The 20,717-nt window shown below is 40.0% G+C and overlaps 1 protein-coding gene across 4 annotated transcripts in view; it reads left to right on the top strand.

The window, feature by feature from the left end:
- Nucleotides 1-20,717, top strand: part of UFL1 (UFM1 specific ligase 1) — a 149,236-nt gene that overhangs the window by 123,173 nt on the left and 5,346 nt on the right. For 3 of the 4 annotated variants that reach the window (XM_033937241.1, XM_033937240.1, XM_033937239.1), the window contains 5 exons: nucleotides 689-855; nucleotides 952-1,082; nucleotides 6,167-6,247; nucleotides 11,846-11,931; nucleotides 18,532-18,712. In XM_033937241.1, the coding sequence (XP_033793132.1) occupies nucleotides 689-855; nucleotides 952-1,082; nucleotides 6,167-6,247; nucleotides 11,846-11,931; nucleotides 18,532-18,712 (646 nt within the window). Of the gene's footprint in view, nucleotides 1-688; nucleotides 856-951; nucleotides 1,083-6,166; nucleotides 6,248-10,807; nucleotides 10,955-11,845; nucleotides 11,932-18,531; nucleotides 18,713-20,717 lie in introns of those variants that run through there. The other variant, XM_033937243.1, reaches the window with a different exon arrangement.

Here is a 20,717-nt window from a genome sequence, read left to right on the forward strand (position 1 = left end):
AGAATATTGAAGTATAAATTTTCAGTAGTGTCCATAACTGCAAAATTACACATGCAGTTTAAAGCACACGAGTAACCAAAATGATGTGTACAATTTGCAGCTTAACTTGAATTTGGAAGGATGAATAATTCAATCTCAAATCTAATGCAAAAGTTGACTTTGAAGGTCAGAGTCATTCTGTGGCTAAATATGACCATAACTTTTACCTGTTGCAAATAGGGTGCAAAGTTGCTTTTTATGCACCTTGCATTTTGAAAAATCAAGTTACACATTTAAATCTTTAACATTCTATCAGAATGCCTTATTTTATATGGTAAGGTTTGCATGATCCCAAAGGGCCTAGTTGTGTAGATACCTTTTGTATTTTATACACACAGGTCCTGACAAATCATTTGAAAACTTATCCCTTATGTGCCAAAGACAAATCAAATTTTCAGGTCAGTGGAACCTTCACAGAGGTATTACATATTTAATGCATTGAGTCCAGTTTGTAGTCCTGCAGTCCAGTTGAGTCCAGCGTTTTCCCATTCCTGGTGAGATTGCTGAAACATTGAGCATCTGTACAATCATTTGGCTGTACAAGTTCAAACAAGTTGTGATTTTTTCAAGTGCCAGGTGGTAGCTTTTCTTCCTCGTTTCAGTGAATCTTTAGCCTGTGATTGAAATGAAATGTTTATTCCTTCTCTAGGCCCCTGACAAAAAGTTACCAGGAGGTGGTACGCTCTGTCTTCATGTCTTCAGCTTCAGTAGCTTCTGGAGCAAGCAGGAAACAGACCATGAAGGACTTCCAGGAAGAGGTTTCAAACCAGTATACCAACATCAGGTTATTCGAAAAGGGAGCTAAGCTTTTTACAGGTAGCAGTTCCCATGTCCTGTTCACATTAACATGTTTTCAACTGGAATAGTGGTATCAGCTCATGTAATATGTATGGTGGGGTTTGTGTTTTTTAGATGACACTCAAAATCACCTGGCCAGACACATGTTGAGGACAGTATGTACAGACATCACAAACCTTATTTTCAACTTCTTAGCTTCTGATTCCATGTTGGCAGCAGAGGACTACACTACCATTACTAGTGAGGTTTGTTGGTTATTTTCTTTCTACCATCCAATAAATTTACTTTATGTAATTATACATAGTCTCTGGTTACAATACCTTAGTTCATGTGAAAATCTTGATTAGTGGTATGGAGGAGTTGAGAGTAGCAGGCTAAGAACCAGGAAAGTTATTTCAGTTATTATTGTTCATAAATATAGAATAATATATTGTATTTACAGTGGTACATGAAAGGAATTCAAGTGTATGTTTTATGAGATCGTTTTAAATTTCTATGTTACACTTGTGGATGTATGAAAATGAATAAAAAAAATTTAAACGAAAGAACCTGGAAAGTCAGGGTTCAAATCCACTATTGCTCCTTGGGCAAGTTGCTAAACTCTCCATTGCCTCAAGGGCAAATTTAGATTGTAAGATATCAGGAGGCAGTTAAAATACCTAGTGTATGTGAAAAAAGGTTTCAGGTAAATTCAGAATCCAATTTCTTTCCTTTTCATCATCCCCACAAGACTACATTTCGCCACAGTGTCTATTTCTCACTGCTCGTTCTTGGGCATAGACAAGCTGCTGCTGCCCTGGACTAACTTCCTACTGATCCCCTTTTATTCTCTATTGTTCCTTTTTTTTCTGTTCTTCTTTCACATATCCTTCTTCCTTACCTTATTCTTAGCTTCTTTTTCTTTCTTTGACTGTCAATGGAATTTACGCCCTCTTCAGGACCATAGCATCTTTTCCCTGATGTGGCACACTCAGTGCTTCTCCCCTATTCTTTTCCCCCTTAGCTATTACTCTTGCCCTATTAATTTTTGCTCCTCTTTTTCCTCACAGCTGTCTAAATTGCCTGGATAATAAGTTGATAGCACTTTTCTGTCCATGCTTGCTCACACCATCTCCAGCATCCTGTTGGTTAGTGTGCTTTACTAAAACTAATACTAAGCTATGGAAGGCAACACAGAGAGAAAAATTCTATGTGTCCTCTCCCGTGGCTGTTTATATTTTCCAAAGGTAAATTAAAGCAAGTTACACTCCAGTATAGTAGATATTTCCCTGGTTCTAGAGGGCTTATAATCTACATTCTGTTACATCTCCTCAGGAGTCCATACATTAGGTGTTCAAGCCAAACCTACAAACTGGGTCTTGCAGAAGTATGATACTCACAACTTTCAGCACCTCCCATATTGCCAGTGGGGTATAGTGCCTCTTTCAGCTTTATTCTTTCTTCAAGCAAACCATGCAGAGGTGTTCCTGATCTGCTCTGCTTATTTTTTTTTTCTTATTTTTATCGAAAGTTTGCTTTTTCGGTAGCTTTGGTGCCCTGAGACTCCTTACTTAGGGATTCTCTGCCTGGGAAAGGATGCAGGTTCCGCAAAGCCGGACTGCAGCTCACAGAGCAATCCTACAGGTGGACCTATGGCTTGAGGTCCGTTCCCATGGTAGCCAGCTTGCCTTCTGAATTTTTCAGATGATTAAATGTAGGCTGAGAGTGCTCTTTGTAAGAACCCTTGGGGTATTGGGGTGCCGGCTGTGTATTTCCCAACCTGTTGTGTTTTGAGGTTATGTGAGGGGTGGAGGTCTCAGTCGTCAGGGTCATTCCGACTGGCAGGTCGAATAGTCTACCACCAGCCTTAATAAGACCCTTCAAAACTGTGTTGAGGCACCATTTCGGAAAAGGATGATGCAGTGGGGGGTCTTATATGGAGCAAACCTCTTAGAAATTTGGGTGCTCTTTATAAGAACTCTTGAGATATCAGAGTGTCAGCTGCGTATTTCCTACCCTTTTGTGTTTTGAGGTTCTGTGGGGGATGCAGGTTTCGGTTGGGGTCATTCCGACTTGCAGCTCGAAAATTTCAGGGTTTGGAGTCACTTGGAGAAGTTTCTGAAGCAGAAAGTCCTTTCCATCCACTTCAGCTGCGTGGAAAGCTGACAGGCAGGCACTGCACAGAACTATAAGTACAGACCCATTATTTGTTAGGGAGGTCATTTTTTTTTTTTTTTTAATAAAGTCTCCACGGGCCATTTTTGGTGTGAGTTTTCTGGCAGCGGCCATCTTGGATTTTAAACAATCTTTTTTTCTGAAACCTCTCTACCTCAAAACCCCTCGATTTTTACAAAAATTGACAGGAATGCACTCCTCAGGATGTGCTTACGTGAATTCATGTGTTATTTGTGCCAGATTGCCAACAGATGAGTGTCCATGTACCATGTGCAATGGAGCTTGTAAGGGAGGGGTGGGTGGGGGCGGGAGCTTCAGGCTTAACCCCACCCCTGCCTTCCAGGGCTGTGGAACTGTCCAAGAGATGGGGAAAATATTTTACCCAGCACTCAATTTCTATGTCAACCAGGATGTTTGGCTGCCTGCTTTTCAACCCACTGGGTCAGATAAACAGGATAGGATATTACAGAAACTAGATGTGCAAAGAGTCATTACTTAGAAATGACCAATGATTTTCGTCTTTCTGATCATCTGTTTGTACTCATTAGTCAGTCCAGGCATGGTAAGCCAGTTTCCAAGGCCTCTATTGCCAGATAGATTTACATGGGCATGTTGTCAACATTGCCTGTGGAAAGCAACCTCTGGTTTCTCTCAGGGAACACTCAACCGGTGAATCTGGAAAATGTACTGAGCCAAATCGACAAGTTAAAAAGTGATAAATCACCAGGACCAGATGGTATACATCCCAGGGTACTAAAAGAACTCAGACGTGAAATTGCTGACCTGCTGTTAGTGATCTGTAACCTGTCGCTAAAATCATCTATAGTACCTGAAGATTGCAGGGTGGCCAATGTTACGCCGATTTTTTAAAAGGGTTCCAGGGGAGATCCGGGAAATTACAGACCGTTAAGCCTCACTTCGGTGCCAGGCAAAATGGTAGAAACAGTTATAAAAAATAAAATTGTGGAACACATAGACAGACATGACTTAATGAGACGGAGTCAGCATGGGTTCAGCCGAGGGAGATCTTGTCTCACAAATTTGTTTGACTTCTTTGAAGGTGTGAATAAACATGTGGATAAAGGTGAGCCGGTTGATATAGTGTATCTAGATTTTCAGAAAGCTTTTGATAAAGTTCCTCATGAGAGACTCCTGAGAAAATTAAAGAGTCATGGGATAGGTGGCAAAGTTCAGTTCTGGATAAGGAATTGGTTATCGGATAGAAAACAGAGGTAGGGTTAAATGGTCATTTTTCTCAATTGAAGAGAGTAAACAGTGGAGTGCCGCGGGGGTCTGTATTGTGACTGGTGCTATTTAACTTATATATAAATGATCTGGAAATTGGAACGACGAGTGAGGTGATTAAATTTACAGATGACACTAAACTGTTGAAAGTTGTTAAAACGGATGCAGATTGTGAAAAATTGCAGGCGGATCTTAGGAAATTGGAAGACTGGGCATCCAAGTGGCAGTGAAATTTAATGTGGACAAATGCAAAGTGATGCACATTGGGAAGAATAACCTGAATCACAATTACCGGATGCTAGGGTCCACCTTTGGGGTTAGCGCCCAAGAAAAGGATCTGGGTATTATTGTAGACAATACAATGAAACCTCCCGCCCAATGTGCGGCGACAGCTAAAAAAAGCAAACAGGATGCTGGGAATTTTTAAAAGAGGGATGATTAATAAGACTAAGAATGTCATAATGCCCCTGTATCGCTCCAAGGTGCGACCTCATTTGGAGTATTGCATTCAATTCTGGTCTCCTTATCTCAAGAAAGATATAGTGGTGCTAGAAAAGGTTCAAAGAAGAGCGACCAAGATGGTAAAGGGGATGGAACTCCTCTCATATGAGGAAAGACTAAAAAGGTTAAGGCTCTTCAGCTTGGAAAAGAAACGGCTGAGGGGAGATATGATTGAAGTCTTCAAAATCCTTAGTGGAGTAGAACGGGTACAAGCGGATCGATTTTTCGCTCCGTCAAAAATTACAAAGACTAGTAGACACTCGATGAAGTTACACAGAAATACTTTTAAAACCAATAGGAGGAAATTTTTTTTTCACTCAGAAAATAGTTATGCTCTGGAACGCGTTGGCAGAGGATGTGGTAAGAGCAGATAGCGTAGCTGGTTTTAAGAAGGGTTTGGACAAGTTCCTGGAGGAAAAATCCATAGTCTGTTATTCAGAAAGGCATGCCCTGTATTGGTAGCATGGAATATTTCTACACTTTGGGTTTTGGCCAGGTACTAGTGACCTGGATTGGCCACCGTGAGAATGGGCTACTGGGCTTGATGGACCATTGGTCTGACCCAGTAAGGCTATTCTTATGTTCTTAGTGTTGCATCTTCATGGCTGAGTCTCGGAGAGTCCATCCAGCTTAAATTTGTAGGGCCAGCTACTTGGTCTTCTTTTCCTACCTTTACAAGGTTTTACAGTGGATGTGGCGGCGCGAGAGGACACCATCTTTGGGGCTTTGGTATTGCTTCAGTAATCAGATTCCTCTGAGCAGCTTCTGAGCATTGCCATTGCTTTGTTACGTCACCTAACATATGGATGCCTGAGAAGATGTAACAAAATGGAAGATTAGGTTCTTACCTTGTTAATTTTCTTTCTATTAATCTTGCTCGCCCTCTGTTTTCCTCAGGTACAACTGCTTTTCTGTCTCTGATGTTTCTCATTTCCAGGCATGCAATTCTTCTCCTGCCAGACACAGGGCCACATATAAGATTGTCCTTATCCAGAACTGAACTTTGCCACCTATCTCATGACTCTTTAATTTTCTCAGGATGCATACTGTCTGTACTTAAGCTAAAGTAACAGCCAACCTAAAATAATGGTACTCTTTTATATTGCTTTTTTCCATATTTCTTTTGCCAGCCCAGGCAGCACTCTTTCTGTAAACATCTAGAAAATTGTTTGGATGGTACTTTGAAGTTTATTTATCTTATTTCTTATATGCTGCCCATCTACAAACCTAGGCATGCTAATTTGAATGAAGCTCACTGAGGTCCTTAGCTTTTAAAAAAACAAAACTCTTGAGGCCATCTGATTGCCCCATGTATCAGTTAATTTGGAACAACATTTACAGGAGGTTTCCCTGAGGGAGAGGCGCCTCCTCCAACATGTAGGAAGTATTAAACTTAATCCATAACACAATCTTGTATTCTGTTTCATAGGTAAGAAAAAAATTGCTAGGTAAGCTGCAAGAAGAAACCCAGGGTCCTCTAACCAAACTCCACATTGCACTCAATGGAAAGGTAAGTTGTTTCACATAGTTTAAACATCCTGTTTTATTGCTTTTGGAAATACTTTCCACAGAGGTAACAATTGTGAAGTTAGTAGAAAATGTCTCAGGAACACATTTGTCCCCATTCCTACTGAATCTGTCTCCATCCTGTCCCCGTGAGTTCTGCCCCATCCTTGCAAACTGTCCTCATCTGCACAAGCCTCAAACGCTTCAAAATCATAAGTGTTCTAAGCTTGTACAGATGAGGACAGAGCTTTCAGGGGTGGGACAGGGAGAGAACTCGCGGGAATGGGACTTGAATGGAGATTTGTCCCTGTGTCATTCTCTAATTAGCAGTATTGGTTCCTGCATCCTGCACCAGCTGTATTAATCTATAAAGTCCCTGAAGGATGTTGCTTTGTTAAGGAAGTGATGATTGGAAAGTTCACAAGTCTGTTGCAGATATTGTAACTTACTATTCAAAACTGTAGCAAGACTAGCTAGAGCGATGATGATAATGATGGGGCTTGTAATGGGATGGGAAGGGGCCAGAGTCAGTGGTGGGGCTGGGATTGGGACAGGAAGAGGCTAATGCTGTTGCTGATGGAGCTGGTACAGGGACCAACGCCTGGGATGGGGGAAGGGGAATGAGACTGGAGAGCAGATACTATAGTCTATTAAATTTTGATGTACCACCTTATTTGAGCCAGTTTACAATTCAATAAAATCAGTGATGGATATCATCCATTCAGAGGAAGAGGAGAAGAAAGGGCATATATGGAGGAAGATGGATTCTGGAATTAGGAAAAGAAAAGACAGAGTGATGGACGATGAGGAAGAGAAGATGTTATGGGGGGAACAGCAAAGACGGTGCTGGAAAAAGGAGAGAAAGAACTGAGTGATGAGGGAGAGCAAGGACTCAAGTAAGTACTCTAGAATTTGGTTGGATGCCAAGGGTATTGAGAGTGTAAGTGGGACTTGGGGCTTGAGTGGGGGGTTAAAAAAATGACCATTGATTTAGGAGGGCAACAGAGATTGAGTGATTGTGTTAGGGGTATGAGTAGGGTGGTGAGACTGAATACAGAGAGATGGGAGGGGAGACAATTTGTAGAGGGATTGGGAAGTAGTTGAAAGGGACAAAGGGCTTTGGAGAGGGTGAGAAACAAAGGAAAGGGACAGGTCTTTGAATAAAATGGGGGAGAGTGAGGGATGGGAGAGAGAAAACAGGAGCCTGAAAAAGAGGATAAGACCTAAGAAAGGCACTGGAGGTGAAGAGGTGACAGGTGACATGGAAGGAGATGGGGTTAAGGGACGAGAGACATAAGTAGATGAGGCTGAGGGGGTGATAAGTAAAGAGTAGAAGATGATGGTGGGGGGACTAGGAGGCTGGGGAAGGAATGTGATAGGGAAATGGGAGAGGTAAGGAAGTAAGAGTAGGAAATGGAAAGCTGGTAAGTAAGTGACAGTGTAAAGAGGGAGATTGAAGAACTGGAGGAGAAATGAAATCTAGCTATAGTTAAGTAAAAAGGCAGATGAGAGAAATTGAGATAAAATATAAGGATCTGTACTGGAGATACATGTTTAACTCCCAATAAATGCTGATCCTCGATTTTCTGCCCAGTGAAGCATTATTTTGAATTTTGTGCACAGCTGTGGGATGTGTGTTGGACACTGATTGCAATGGCTCACTTGATGTAGGGAAGGAAAGGAAGAAGACCAGAGTGAAGAGGTAGGAAATGGAAATGAGATCCTGGAAAAGGACTTGGGAAAAAAACAAACAAGAGGAAGTGGTAAAAAGAGAACAGGACCAACCTAGCTGGAAAAGCAAAATGATAGACAGTTTATAAAGAATTAAATAGAGCAACTTTCAAAATATGCAGCTGGCTGCAGTCAGTATTTTTATGGCTACTGCCAGGCCATATCCAGATACCAGCATTGACTATCTGGTCCTGTGTGGCCGGCTATCACTTATGTGGCTAATTATGAAGCACCTAACAGCATAAGCTAAACCAGAAGTTATATCGGAAGGAGGGACTTGGGAGGAAGGTTCTAGAGCCGCCCTGGGTGCGATGTTGCATCTTTGTCCTACTAAGCTTCTAAGAGGCTGGTAGGCCTGCCCCGGGAGGTGCAGGTTTGTTTGTTTTTTTGCCATTTTTGATCCGGGATTGGGAGCGAGGGAAGGGGGCTATTGGACCCGCAATAGGGAGGGAGGGGGGATCTGGACTCGCGAGGGGGAGACTGCTGGACCCGCGATCGTGAGGAGGCCTGCTGGCCGGGAGGGGTGGGAGGGGCAACTTGTGCCAGATCCTTTACTGTGGGGACAAGGTCATTCACCACTCTGCGGGGCGGTGAAAAGCCTTATTCCAGTACCCGCAGCAAACTGTCATACCCCCCTCCCCCCCTGATTCCTGTGGGTTAGCTGTGACTAGCCGCAGGAATCGGTCCCTGTGTCATTCTCTAGTTGGAAATAGGATGCTGGGTTTGATGAACCTTCGGTCTGTCCTAGTATGGCAATTCTTATTTTCTTTTGTACAGTTCATGTAACTTCATTTGCCCATCTACATATCGGAGAACCTCAGCGGGCGCTCTCGACCCAATGGTTTCAAGCCACTAATACGCTATCCCAGTGACTGCAAGTGACTTCAGCACTTTGTCAATCCCTTCAGTGGTGGCTATCACCGACAAATCTTTCTAGAGGCCTTTTCTTCCATATTCTGTCACATCAAATGATATTGACAACAGATGCTTCAATGGTTGGTTGGGGAGACCATGCCCACCTTAGTTGTCTCCATATTCCAGGTAGCTGGTATCCTTAAGAGATATCTCTCCAAATATATCTCCTCATGCTTCGAGCAATCTGCAATGTTCTATGAGTATTCCAGGATTGCTTCCTCAATCAAGTAGTACTCATTCAAACAGACAACCAGGTAGTTATGTACTATGTGAACATATGTGGGTCAGTAGAGTGGGAAACCTGATGGGCTATGGCCCTTATCTGCCGTCATCTTCTATGTTTCTATAAGGAGGCACAGGGTCTCGTGATCAGAATTTTATCCTGGGTAATTCGTCGCAACATATTTCTCAAAGTTTTTCCAGTGCCTGTTTGCCTATCAGGATAAGGAGGTGCGTGCTTTGTTCACAAGGTTTTGCTCATACACACACTTCAGAAAGTTATTAAAGTCATCTCTATTTGTATGAATTTTAGAAAATTAAAAAAGGCTTTATGATTACTCTGTAGGTCACTGGGTTGTCTAGTTTCTTACTCTTTGTTAACCGCATTGATCCATGAAGTTTTGCAGTCTAGAAATGAAATATATTGTAATGTAATCTCGCAGAAAAGCAGAATGTCTTAACATACCATTGAGCAAACTTCTACATTCTTTAGAGTGGTTACTCAATTCAACTGTTTTACGTCAGATTTTCAAAAATTGGGGAACTCCAGAAGTAGATCTCTTTGCTTCCCCTCACAATTATAAACTGTTCTAGAATCTACACTCATAGTTACCTAGAGTCTGATGCCTTCCTCCTGGACTGGAGAGACAAATTTCTGTATGCTTTCCCTCCAATACCTCTAATTGGGAAGACTTTACTCAGGCATCACCAAGAACAGGCCACCTTGATTCTCATAGCACTTTGATGGCCACGTCAACCAAGGTTTCCTATTCTCCTACAATTCAGTGTATGAGATCCCATCACACTTCAAATCTTTCCAACGCTGCTGAGACAGAATGAGGTTTCTCCTTTTCATCCCAATCTACGTTCATTGACTCTCACAATATCATATCTTTCTCTCAACAAGTAGATACTTTACCACTTTTTGCACAAGAGTCAGCCATCATTCATGCTTCTAGAAAACTTTCCATACAACGTTATCACTTTAAGTGGACTCACTTCACATTCTGGTGTAGTCTCTACTCATCAAATCCAATAACTTGTCTTCTCCCTTAGGTTCTAGACTACTTCCTATACCTCTCTAACTCTGGTCTCAAAACTACTTCAGTAAGATTACACCTCAGTGTTATTACAGCTTTTCATACATTTCTGGATAAAAAGCCATTATCATTACATCCTCTAGTTTCCAGATTCATGAAAGGTCTTTTTCATACTACTAATCATTTCTATAGCGCTACTAGACATACGCAGCACTATACATAAAAACATAGAAGAGAGAGTCCCTGCTCAAAAGAGCTTACAATCTAGTCAAGACAGACAAAAGTTACTTTCCACTCTGATGAAACCTCTGTTTGAACCACTTTCTACTTCATTTCTTAAGCTTCTAACTTGGAAAGCAGCCTTCCTAATCTATATAACGTTTGCATGCCAAGTCAGTCAACTTCAAGCACTTGTATCAGATTCACCTTATACAACATTCTACTACGATAAGGTGGTTCTTTGCACTCATCCCAAGTTCTTCCCGAAAGTTGTCTCAGAATTTCACCTAAATCAGTCTATAGTTTTCCTTGTCTTCTTTCCAAGACCACATTCTCATCCTAGTGAAGCAAGACTGTAAGCATGCATGTGCTGATTGCTTGCATTGTACTAAGCCTCACCAAACTTCAACTCAACTGTTCCTGTCATTTGATCCTAACAGACCTGGAGCTCCTGTCACCAACAGAACCATCTTGACACGGCTAGCTGACTATATCTCCTTTTGCTACGCTTGGACTGGGCTGCTGCTGCTGGAAAATCATGTCACTTTCACATAAAGTAAGAACAAGGCAACTTATTTAGCTCATTTACGTTCCACTCCTATTGAGGACATCTGTAAATCAGCCACCTGGTCCTCAATTCATACCTTCACATCCCACTACTGTTTGGAAAATCATTCCAGGTGAGATAATCGGTTCAACCAATCAGTTCTACAGAATTTATTCTTCCTTCAACCCATTTGGATTCACCAGGCTCACAGTCATGATCCTGGTAGCTAGGGAGTCCCACATGTGAGAATATATTGCCTTCTTGACCTAGGATAAAGCGCAGTTACTTACCTATAACCGGTGTTATCCGAGGACAGCAGGCAGATATTCTCACAACCCTCCCTCCTCCCCTAAGTTGGCTTCTTAGCTTTTTTACTAAACTGATGGTCCCTTGAACCAATGTTGAGCAGGAAGGCACTGGCACATGCATATTATGGGTGATCTCAAGACTTTTCAGTCTTTTAAAATGACAGTACACTTTTGCACTGTCCGTACCAAGCTCCGTGAATGACTTCACCCACATGTGAGAGTATCTGCCTGCTGTCCTTGGATAACACCTGTTACAGGTAAGTAACTGTGCTATATTGTCTTTTTAAAATAGGTATCTTTTTGTTATTATACTAATACTTAGATCTATATTTTTTTAAGTTTGTGGACTAAATAATATTTACTTTTTCTTTTCATTGCATTACTGTAAGTGATGTTAGGTGTATTAAGTTTCTCGATTAATGATGTAAATCTGTATTCAAGTATTGAAGTGCTTGTTTAATAATTTGAAAAATTCAATAAATAAATAAATATTAAAAAGGTATCTTTTTGGACTTCTCACATATAGATATCCTGTTATAAAATTTCCCCCTATAAATCAGAAAACTAACAACGAAAAAAGAACTCTAAAGAATCAGTGCTGTTTGCTATGACTTGTTTTGCAGAGTTTAGAAGATTTCCTTTCATGCTTGGATGCTGCTGCTGATGCCTGTGGTATCATGTTGAAAAAAGGAGATAAAAAGAAGGAGAGGTAATGTTCAAATACTGTAAAATAAATAGACTGGTGTTAGAAATACTTTTGGAGGAACAGATAGTATGTGACTTTATAAACTGGCAAGTACTAGGGCTATATTTCCAAAGGTTTGTTTGGCAATTACTGGAATGTAGCTGTGCCGAAGAACCAGTTAGACACCACGTATGTTGAGTTTCACACAGCATTCCACTTAGAAGCGTGATTCTACACTAGATGCACTAAGCCAATGTATGATGCAGCTAAAAGTGATAATGTACATCAGGCATGTAATTGTATACGTATGCATTGAAATATCCAGTTTAAGATTCAGCTGCAATTTTAGATGATTAACATAAAGTCAGACCCTATTAAACTAAACCCTAGTGCATGATCTACTTGATATCAAGTATAGACATGTAGCTTCATATCTTTGATTGTATTTCATTGTATTTCACTTTATATATCACTTAGCACAATCAAGGTATTTAAAGCAGTTTGCCATAAAATCTACTTTTTAATGTCTGTGTACAGAATGTCTGGCAGAATACACTATTGAATACATTTAATTATAAACTCAACCAACCAACCGAACAGACGTGCCATTTTTTTTCACTTATACTTAAATCTATTATTTTTTTTAGAACAGGTATTCTAAAAAGCTAATGTTACATTTAAAAACTATATTAAAAAGAAATGAGTTTCTTTTTATAAATTTTTTATTCAATTTTTAAACTACAGATGTGCACAATAATTAATACTCTTACATATAATATTAAAATTAAAGCACATTAAACTTACAATAATTTATAAAAAGGAAAATTATTTCCCCCCACCCTTTCAACTATTAAACAATAAATAAATACCTTCAAGAACAATCAATACATACCCTTTAAACCAGGGGTGCCCACACTTTTTGGGCTTGCGAGCTACTTTTTAAATGACCAAGTTAAAATGATCTACCAACAATAAAATTTAAAAAAAAACACAAAGCACACTGTATGCATAGAAAATGTTAATCATCATTCCTATTCCAGGGTTTTTCAAAGAGGTCAAAGCAGATGACTCTAAGCACTATCACCTCAGTAACAACCATACAAAAATAGACAAATATACCCCCTCCCTTTTTACTAAACCACGATAGCAGTTTTTAGCGCAGGGAGCTGCGCTGAATGCCCAGCGCTGCTCTCGACACTCATAGGCTCCCTGCGCTAAAAACCTCTATTGCGGTTTAGTAAAAGGGGACCTTAGTGTAAAATATAGACAGCAGATATAAATTCAGACACATTTTGATCACTAAATTTAAAATAAAACCATTTTCCCTACCTTGTCTGGTGATTTCATGAGTCTCTGGTTGCACTTTCTTCTTCTGACTGTGCATACAATCTTTCTTCCCTTCTTTTAGCCTTCTCCTCCAGACCTCATTCCTTCCCCCCAACTTTTCCTTCCTCTTCCCTGCCCTTTCTTTCTCTCTGCCTCCCTTTCATTTTTTTCTGTTTCTCTTCTTTCCTTCTGTCTCCCTGCCTGCCCTTTTTCTTTCTTTCTCCCTGCCCTCCCCCAAGCCACTGCCACTGCCATTACCATCAGGGACCAGGACCCAAACGCCACCAATAACAAGCCCCAAGCTCTCCCTGCTTCGGCCAACCAGCATTCCTCTCCCCGACGTCAATTCTGCCATCGGGAAGAGGAAGGCTGATCAGCCCAAGATCGTGATCAACCTATTGGGGGAAATGCTGCCGGGTCCTGCCTTCGCGGAAACAGAAAGTAGGCCGGACCCGGCAGGAACAAGAACAAATGCTTCACTAACCTGTCTCCCGCATTAGCCCGTAGCGAACGCTTACTTCAGGGCTCTCAACATGTGCGTGCAGGCTTCCCTTCTCCCCCCCCCCCTCTCCGGACATAACTTCCGGTTTCGGAGGGAAGAGAAGAGAAGCCTGCATGCACACTTTAGAGCCCGGAGCATAAGTTCGCTAGGGGCTGAAATGTCCAAGCCGTTTTTTTGGTTTTTTTTTTTAATGTTCAGCAGCGGCAGATGACAGCTGGGCGGACCGCCCAGCTAAAAGGCCCTAGGGAGAACACTGGAGAGGAAGGCTGATCGGCCCGTAAATCAGGATGACAACACGAGTGCGATCGACTCGAGTTGCCTTCCTGAGCTACTGGTCGATCGCGATCGACGCGTTGGGCACCCCTGCTTTAAACCAAACTCCAAAACATACCCCTCCCCCACCCTCCCATTCTGGATGTGTATGTTTAAAGGGACATCTAAAGAGATTAATCCTTACAATATTTAGTTAACGGTTCCCATTTGCTCAGCTTTCCTCCTTGAGATCTATTTGCTGGTGCCATGTTTTCTGAATTTAGATATTGGGACAGATTTTCAACAATGGCACACAGCATGTTAATTTAAAAGCTGGCCATGGGACAAATTAATCTCATTCTTGAAGCAGCTATTCCCTTATCTTATGAAGCTGAACATATTAAGCCTACTTTAGATAAGTATAAAAGTCACCTTTTCCTGATTATGACGGGAATAGCTGTTCAATTGATTACACAGAATTGGAAAAATCATGATAGGATTAATTTCACTTTTTGGTGGGTAAATGTGTGGACCACATATAAGTATGAAAGAATGATGGTGGAACGTTTAGGGACTAGTAAGTCCTTTAAGGATGTATGGAGTCCATTGACTACTTTTCTGGCATTACAGTAAGGGTCATGTTTCTTCCCTTTTCATTAGATTTCTTTACACATCCAGGGAGGGTGGGGGGAGGGAAATGAATTATAATAGTTAAATTATTTATTTATAATTTGTAATCATATCATATGTATTATTATATTAAGAATGAAGATGAGGATAGAAGTAAATGATTGTTTAGTGTAATAATTGTATAGTTATTAGTGCGTTCTATGTAGTATTTATGATTTACCAATTGTATTGCACTATTAAAGTTTTTTTTAATTCTTTATTCATTTTATAATTCACAGTAAATATCAAACAATTAGAATACAATATCACTTGAAAATCTACCATATCATACAACAAAAAGATATATCCCCCACCCCCCTCCCACTTCTATATACAACAAAAAATATAAGACATGAATATATCTTATCATTCATATATTTCATTATTATATATTCATTATTTTTTTTAAAATACACATATTCAGTGTCACTGTACTTATCAGCAGTGCTGAATTTATGCCACTGTGGACATAAAAATTAGTGCTAAGCGCTATTCTGTAAATGGCACTTAAAAGTTGTGTGCCGTTTATAGAATAGCATTTGGCGCTGGAATCCACGCTTAATTTTGGGCGCAAGGATTTACACCTAGTAAAACCTGGTGTAAAATCTCTCACTTAAATTAGGTGCAGATCTCCTTATTCTGTAAAATAGTGCATAAATTCCAGGAATGCCCTTGAGCTGCCTTTGCCCTCTTTTTGGTTTTTGTGTGGATCCTGGTGCCTAAAGATGTGTGCACAAATTTCAGTGCCATTAGCACCAATAACTTATTGTTGGTGCTCAATTGTTAGTGCTAATTGTCTCATTAGTTAAACTGCATGCGCAGATTGGGTACATGTAGGGGATCACGAACAGATCTGAAAAGATTATCATGCCGTTATACTGGGCCATGGTATGCCGTCACCTGGAATACTGCGTCTCAACACTGGTCGCCATACATGTAAATGGGCATAGTACTACTCGAAAGGGTCCAGAGAAGAATGACAAAAATGGTTAAGGGGCTGGGGGTGTTGCCGTACAACAAGAGGCTAGAGAAACTGGGCCTCTTCTCCCTTGAAAAGAGAAGACTGAGAGGGGACATGATCGAAACATTCAAGAAGGGAATTGACTTAGTAGAGACAGAGAGATTGTTCACCCTCTCCAAGGTGAAGAGAACAAGAGGGCACTCGCTAAAGTTAGAAGGGAAAAGATTCTGTACAAACGTAAGGAAAGCGCCCTTCAGGGATTCAAGACAAGGTTGGATAAGTTCCTACTGAAACAGAACATCCGCAAGTAAGGCTAGAATCAAATAGGGCACTGATCTTTGACCTAAGGGCCACCACGTGAGCAGACTGATAGGCACGATGGACCACTGGTCTGACCCAGCAGCGGCAAATCTTATGTCCATGTTTGTGGGCATAATTTTAAGTGCCATATATAGAATTAGGACCTTAATGTATCCATTTAGTTTAGGCTTGCTGAATAGATTATATAGTAGCTGAATATCACTTCTTTTACAGATAATTATAGTTCCCACACTATTTCCACCTTTCTTTTGCCCCTCCACTGTATAGATGGTATTGGGGCACTCAGACTGTAATGTAGTAAATGAGAGCAGATAAAAACCTGAATGTTTCATCCAATCTGCCCAGTAGTCACACTCATTATCAATTCATGATTAAACCAACAACGAATGTGATATAAAATACTTGATCATTATTTCTTTAGTAATTTTGGGACAGACCATAGTAGTCATCTTGGCACTGTCCTTAGGTTTCAACTACTGGAATAGGCATTGAAACTCACTCCAGCCTATCTGAATCCATTTTGTCATTAGCGGGACAGAGACCATAAAAGTCTGTTTGACACCGTCCCCACATTCCAATTCTTGAAGTTTCCATTGAAGACATCTCCAGCCCACCCTAAACTGGATTGCTACATACTGGACAGAGACTGTACAAGACTGTCTAACATACATCAGCTGAAGTTGCCAACTAAGCAACATTCAACACATCAAAAATGCACATGCCACTATTTATGTTTTGTTTTTTATACTATTCATTTTCTAATTGGAGATCCTCTGTGTTCATCTTATGCTTTTATTGAATTCTGCCGCTGTTTTTGTCTCTACTACTTCCCTCAGGAAGACATTCTAGGTATTAACCACCCTCTCCATGAAAAAGAATTTCTTGACATTACTCCTAAGTCTACCACCCCACAACCTCAATTCATGTCCTGTAGTTTTACTGTTTTCCTTTCTCTGGAAAAGATTTGTTTCTGTATTAACACCTTTCAAGTATTTTAACATCTGTATCATATCTTCTCTGTTTCTCCTCTTCTCTAAAGGGTCCTTTTATCAAGCCGCGCTAGCGGGGTTAGCGCGTCTGACATTTCATCACGCGCTAACCCCGCGGCCAGCTAAAAAACTAATGCCTGCTCAATGCAGGCATTAGCAGCTAGCGCGGCAGGCAGTTTAACGTGTGGTATTACGCGCAAACCCCTACCGCAGCTTGATAAAAGGACCCCTAAGTGTACATATTCCAGTCTCTTCTCGTATGTCTTTTTTTTTTTTTTTAATTCTTTATTCCTTTTTAATCATTCAACAATAAAAAGTAATACATAGGCTCAAAAACAACACTTGATAAATCCATCAAGATAATAACAATTGTATATATATATATAAACCCATCACCCACCCTCCCTTTCAACACTATTCTTCTTAATTCATTTTATCTTTTTCTTCAATTGTCCAATCCCCCCCTCCCCTCCGTGAATAATTTATCTTCAAAAGAAAAAAAATGGTGTTTATTCATTACAAAACAATGTTAATGGCTCCCATATTTTATTAAACCTTTTATAATTTCCATTTTGTATTGCTATTGAACGTTCCATTTTATATAAGTGACATAGTGAATTCCACCAGAAATTAAAGTTAAGTCTGCTATGATCTTTCCAATTGTTAGTAAAATGTTGCATGGCAACTCCTGTCATAATCAATAAAAGTTTGTTATTACTTGCCGATATCTGACTCTTTTTTCTCATAGAAATGCCAAATATCACAGTATCATAAGTTAATGCTACAGGATTTTCTAATAAAGAATTTATTTGATCCCAGATCGAATTCCAAAAGGCTAATATATGTCTTTTAGCACAAGCCTTATACCATTTTCATTGCCTTCCTCTGGACTACTTCGTCTATTTACATTCTTAGCAAGATGAGGCCTCCAAAACAGAACACAGTACTCCAAGACCAGTAACTTGTACCAGAGATGCCAACCCAGGAGAGACAGAAAGAAAGAAAGACAGACAGACAGCAAGCAGGGAGAGAGACAGAAAGAAAGACAGACAGAAAGAAAGGGGGCAAGGAGAGAGAAAGAATGAAATGCCTAAGTCTACACATCTATTCTAGCCCCCTTTAATGTAACGGACTAAAAAACTAGTTAAAATATAATGTCATAATAGTCTGTTATTGAGAAAGACATGGGGGAAGTCACTGCTTGGCCTGGATCGATAGCAGGGAATGTTGCTACTCTTTGGGTTTTTGCCAGGTACTGGTGACCTGGATTGGTCACTGTGAGGACGGGCTACTGGGCTTGATGGACCATTGGTCTGACCCAGTAAGGCTATTCTTATGTTCACAGATCTTTTGCACTCTGATTTTCTCCTTCCCTCCTCCCTTAAGTAAGGTCTCTTTTACGTCTGCCTTCCTGTGCATGCTTGAATTCTGTAGCCAAGCATGTCTCTCTTGCATGCATTGTTTTAGAATTTACTTTTCTTTATCATATCTAGGGGTAAAAGTCAATCCCATCAAGAGCATTTGGGCAAACATTTGATTATGTTCACTTGACTTATCTAAGACCACAGCACAATTACTTTTTTATTATTATTTTATTGTTCTAGACAAGTGGTATTCCAGCACAGACAAGCTTTGATTGAACAGCTGAAGGCCACTGAGGATCCAGCCCTCATCCTCCACCTCACAGCAGTTCTTTTATTCCAGTTGTCCACACACTGCATGCTGCATGCCCCAGGAAGATGTGTGCCGCAGATCATCACTTTCCTCAACACCAAAATTCCAGAGGTAACATAAATACAGTTGCACCCGGTGTTTCACAACTTCCATACTTTTGCTGACAATCATCTTGGTTACAGTGCAAGAGAGATTCTAGTATTTAAATTAGATAAAGCAATAACTTTTTGTTGAATTAAAGTAACACTTTTTTAAATCAGATTTTCCCAGATTAGGACAGGTTATATCGCATAGATGAGGCCCATATTGAAAACCATAGAGAAGTAAAGCTAACTGGATATTCTTTGGCACTTATCAAGCAATACTACTGCCATACCTGAACTACTGTAATTTACTGTACAGTGGTATTACAGAAAAAGAGCTCAAAAATTACAGACACTCCAGAATACAGCAACCAGATTGATACTTAGAGTCAGCAGAATGGAAAAAGCCACTCCACTTCTAAAATAACTACCAAATTCGTGGCCATGGAGAAGCAGAAATTTGGTGCTTGATCTCTATGCTCCAAATGTCTTTAAGACCAGTTTTTTGTTTCTTATTCAAGTATCCATATAACAATTTATACCACTGTGCAGCTTGGTGTCCCAAGAAATCTGCCTGAAAGCATAGGAATTCCAGACTATACTGAGTATTAAGATCTTTCCATTCAGGGAACCCCTCCTGAATAGCCTGCTTCAGCTGCAACCATTTAAAACTTTGTAATTTATTTAAACCATATTTATGCTGCAACTGTGAAAAATCAAGCAGTTCAGAGTACGTATACCTGCGATAATCCAATGCTTCCAGACAATTTGAAATCCGCCAATTTTAATCTTGGAGTTTAGCCAAATGGATTGATTTAATGATTTAGAAATTGGATTGGGCGATAAGTTACTAACATAACATAAAGTTCTCCATGTATCCATCAAAATTCTATTTTCTTTATATTTCCTAGGCAATTTTATACTAAGAAGATGAGACAAATGTAAAGGAAACAGGGCCGCCATTCTAAATACAACCAATCTGGGACAGTCTCCATGAGCTCTGGGAGGACTCAATACCCTGTCATTAAATATAGGCCTGATGATACCTATAAAAATTTGGAAAATTTACCCCTCCCTCCACAATTGTCTTTTGTAGAGATACTAAAGCAATTCTACCCAACCAAACAAATTTTGTAAGAATACCATTCAACTTTTTGTAAAAGGACCCCACCACAGGCAGTATCATCATTTTAATAGTTTGGATTCTCCTCCATCAAGAAAGATGTAAAGGATTCTATTGCTCACACATCTCTGTTATTTTTCTTAATAAAAATTTTTCATTCTCTTTCACTGTATCCTCTATTGCGTTTGTAATAGTTATACCTAAGTATTTTAATCCATCTTCTTTCCAAACAAATGAGAATGATTCAAATAAACCTTTGGTACAATGGACATTAAGCGGAAGAACTTCAGACTTACTCCAATTGATCTTATATCCTGAAAACTGTCCAAATTGCTCTATCAATTCAAGTAAGCATGGAATGGAAGTTTCTGGGTTCCTCAAATAAAGCAGTATATCATCTGCATAAGCAGAGAGTTTATATTCCCAATTTGAATAAGGAATACCTTGTATCCCCTTTGTTTGATTAATGGCTATTAACAAGGGTTCCAGAACAACATCAAAAAGCAAAGGAGATAAAGGATAACCCTTGACAACCCTGTCTAACCCCCCTCCGCAAATTAAACCGATCTGACAAATTATTATTAATGTATAATCCCTTCAATTCAATAAAAGGCTTTTTCTGCATCCAAAGAAATTAAGAAAGCCGGATCATTAATGTTTTTTGTTAAATTTAAAGTATGAAAAGCCAATCTAGTATTATTAGAAGAATGTCTTTTTGCAACAAATCCTGTTTGGTGAACATCAATAATAAAAGGGAGAGATTTAGCCAATCGTAAAGCCAATACTTTAGCAACAAGTTTTCCATCCACATTTATCAACGAGATAGGCCTGTAGTTTGAAACCAAAGTGGAATCTTTGTTTGGCTTTGGCAAAACAATTATTAATGAATCAGCCATAGTACCTTTAATGC

This window comes from Geotrypetes seraphini, chromosome 3 (assembly GCF_902459505.1).
Source record: "Geotrypetes seraphini chromosome 3, aGeoSer1.1, whole genome shotgun sequence".
NCBI classification, from domain to species: Eukaryota; Metazoa; Chordata; class Amphibia; order Gymnophiona; family Dermophiidae; genus Geotrypetes; species Geotrypetes seraphini.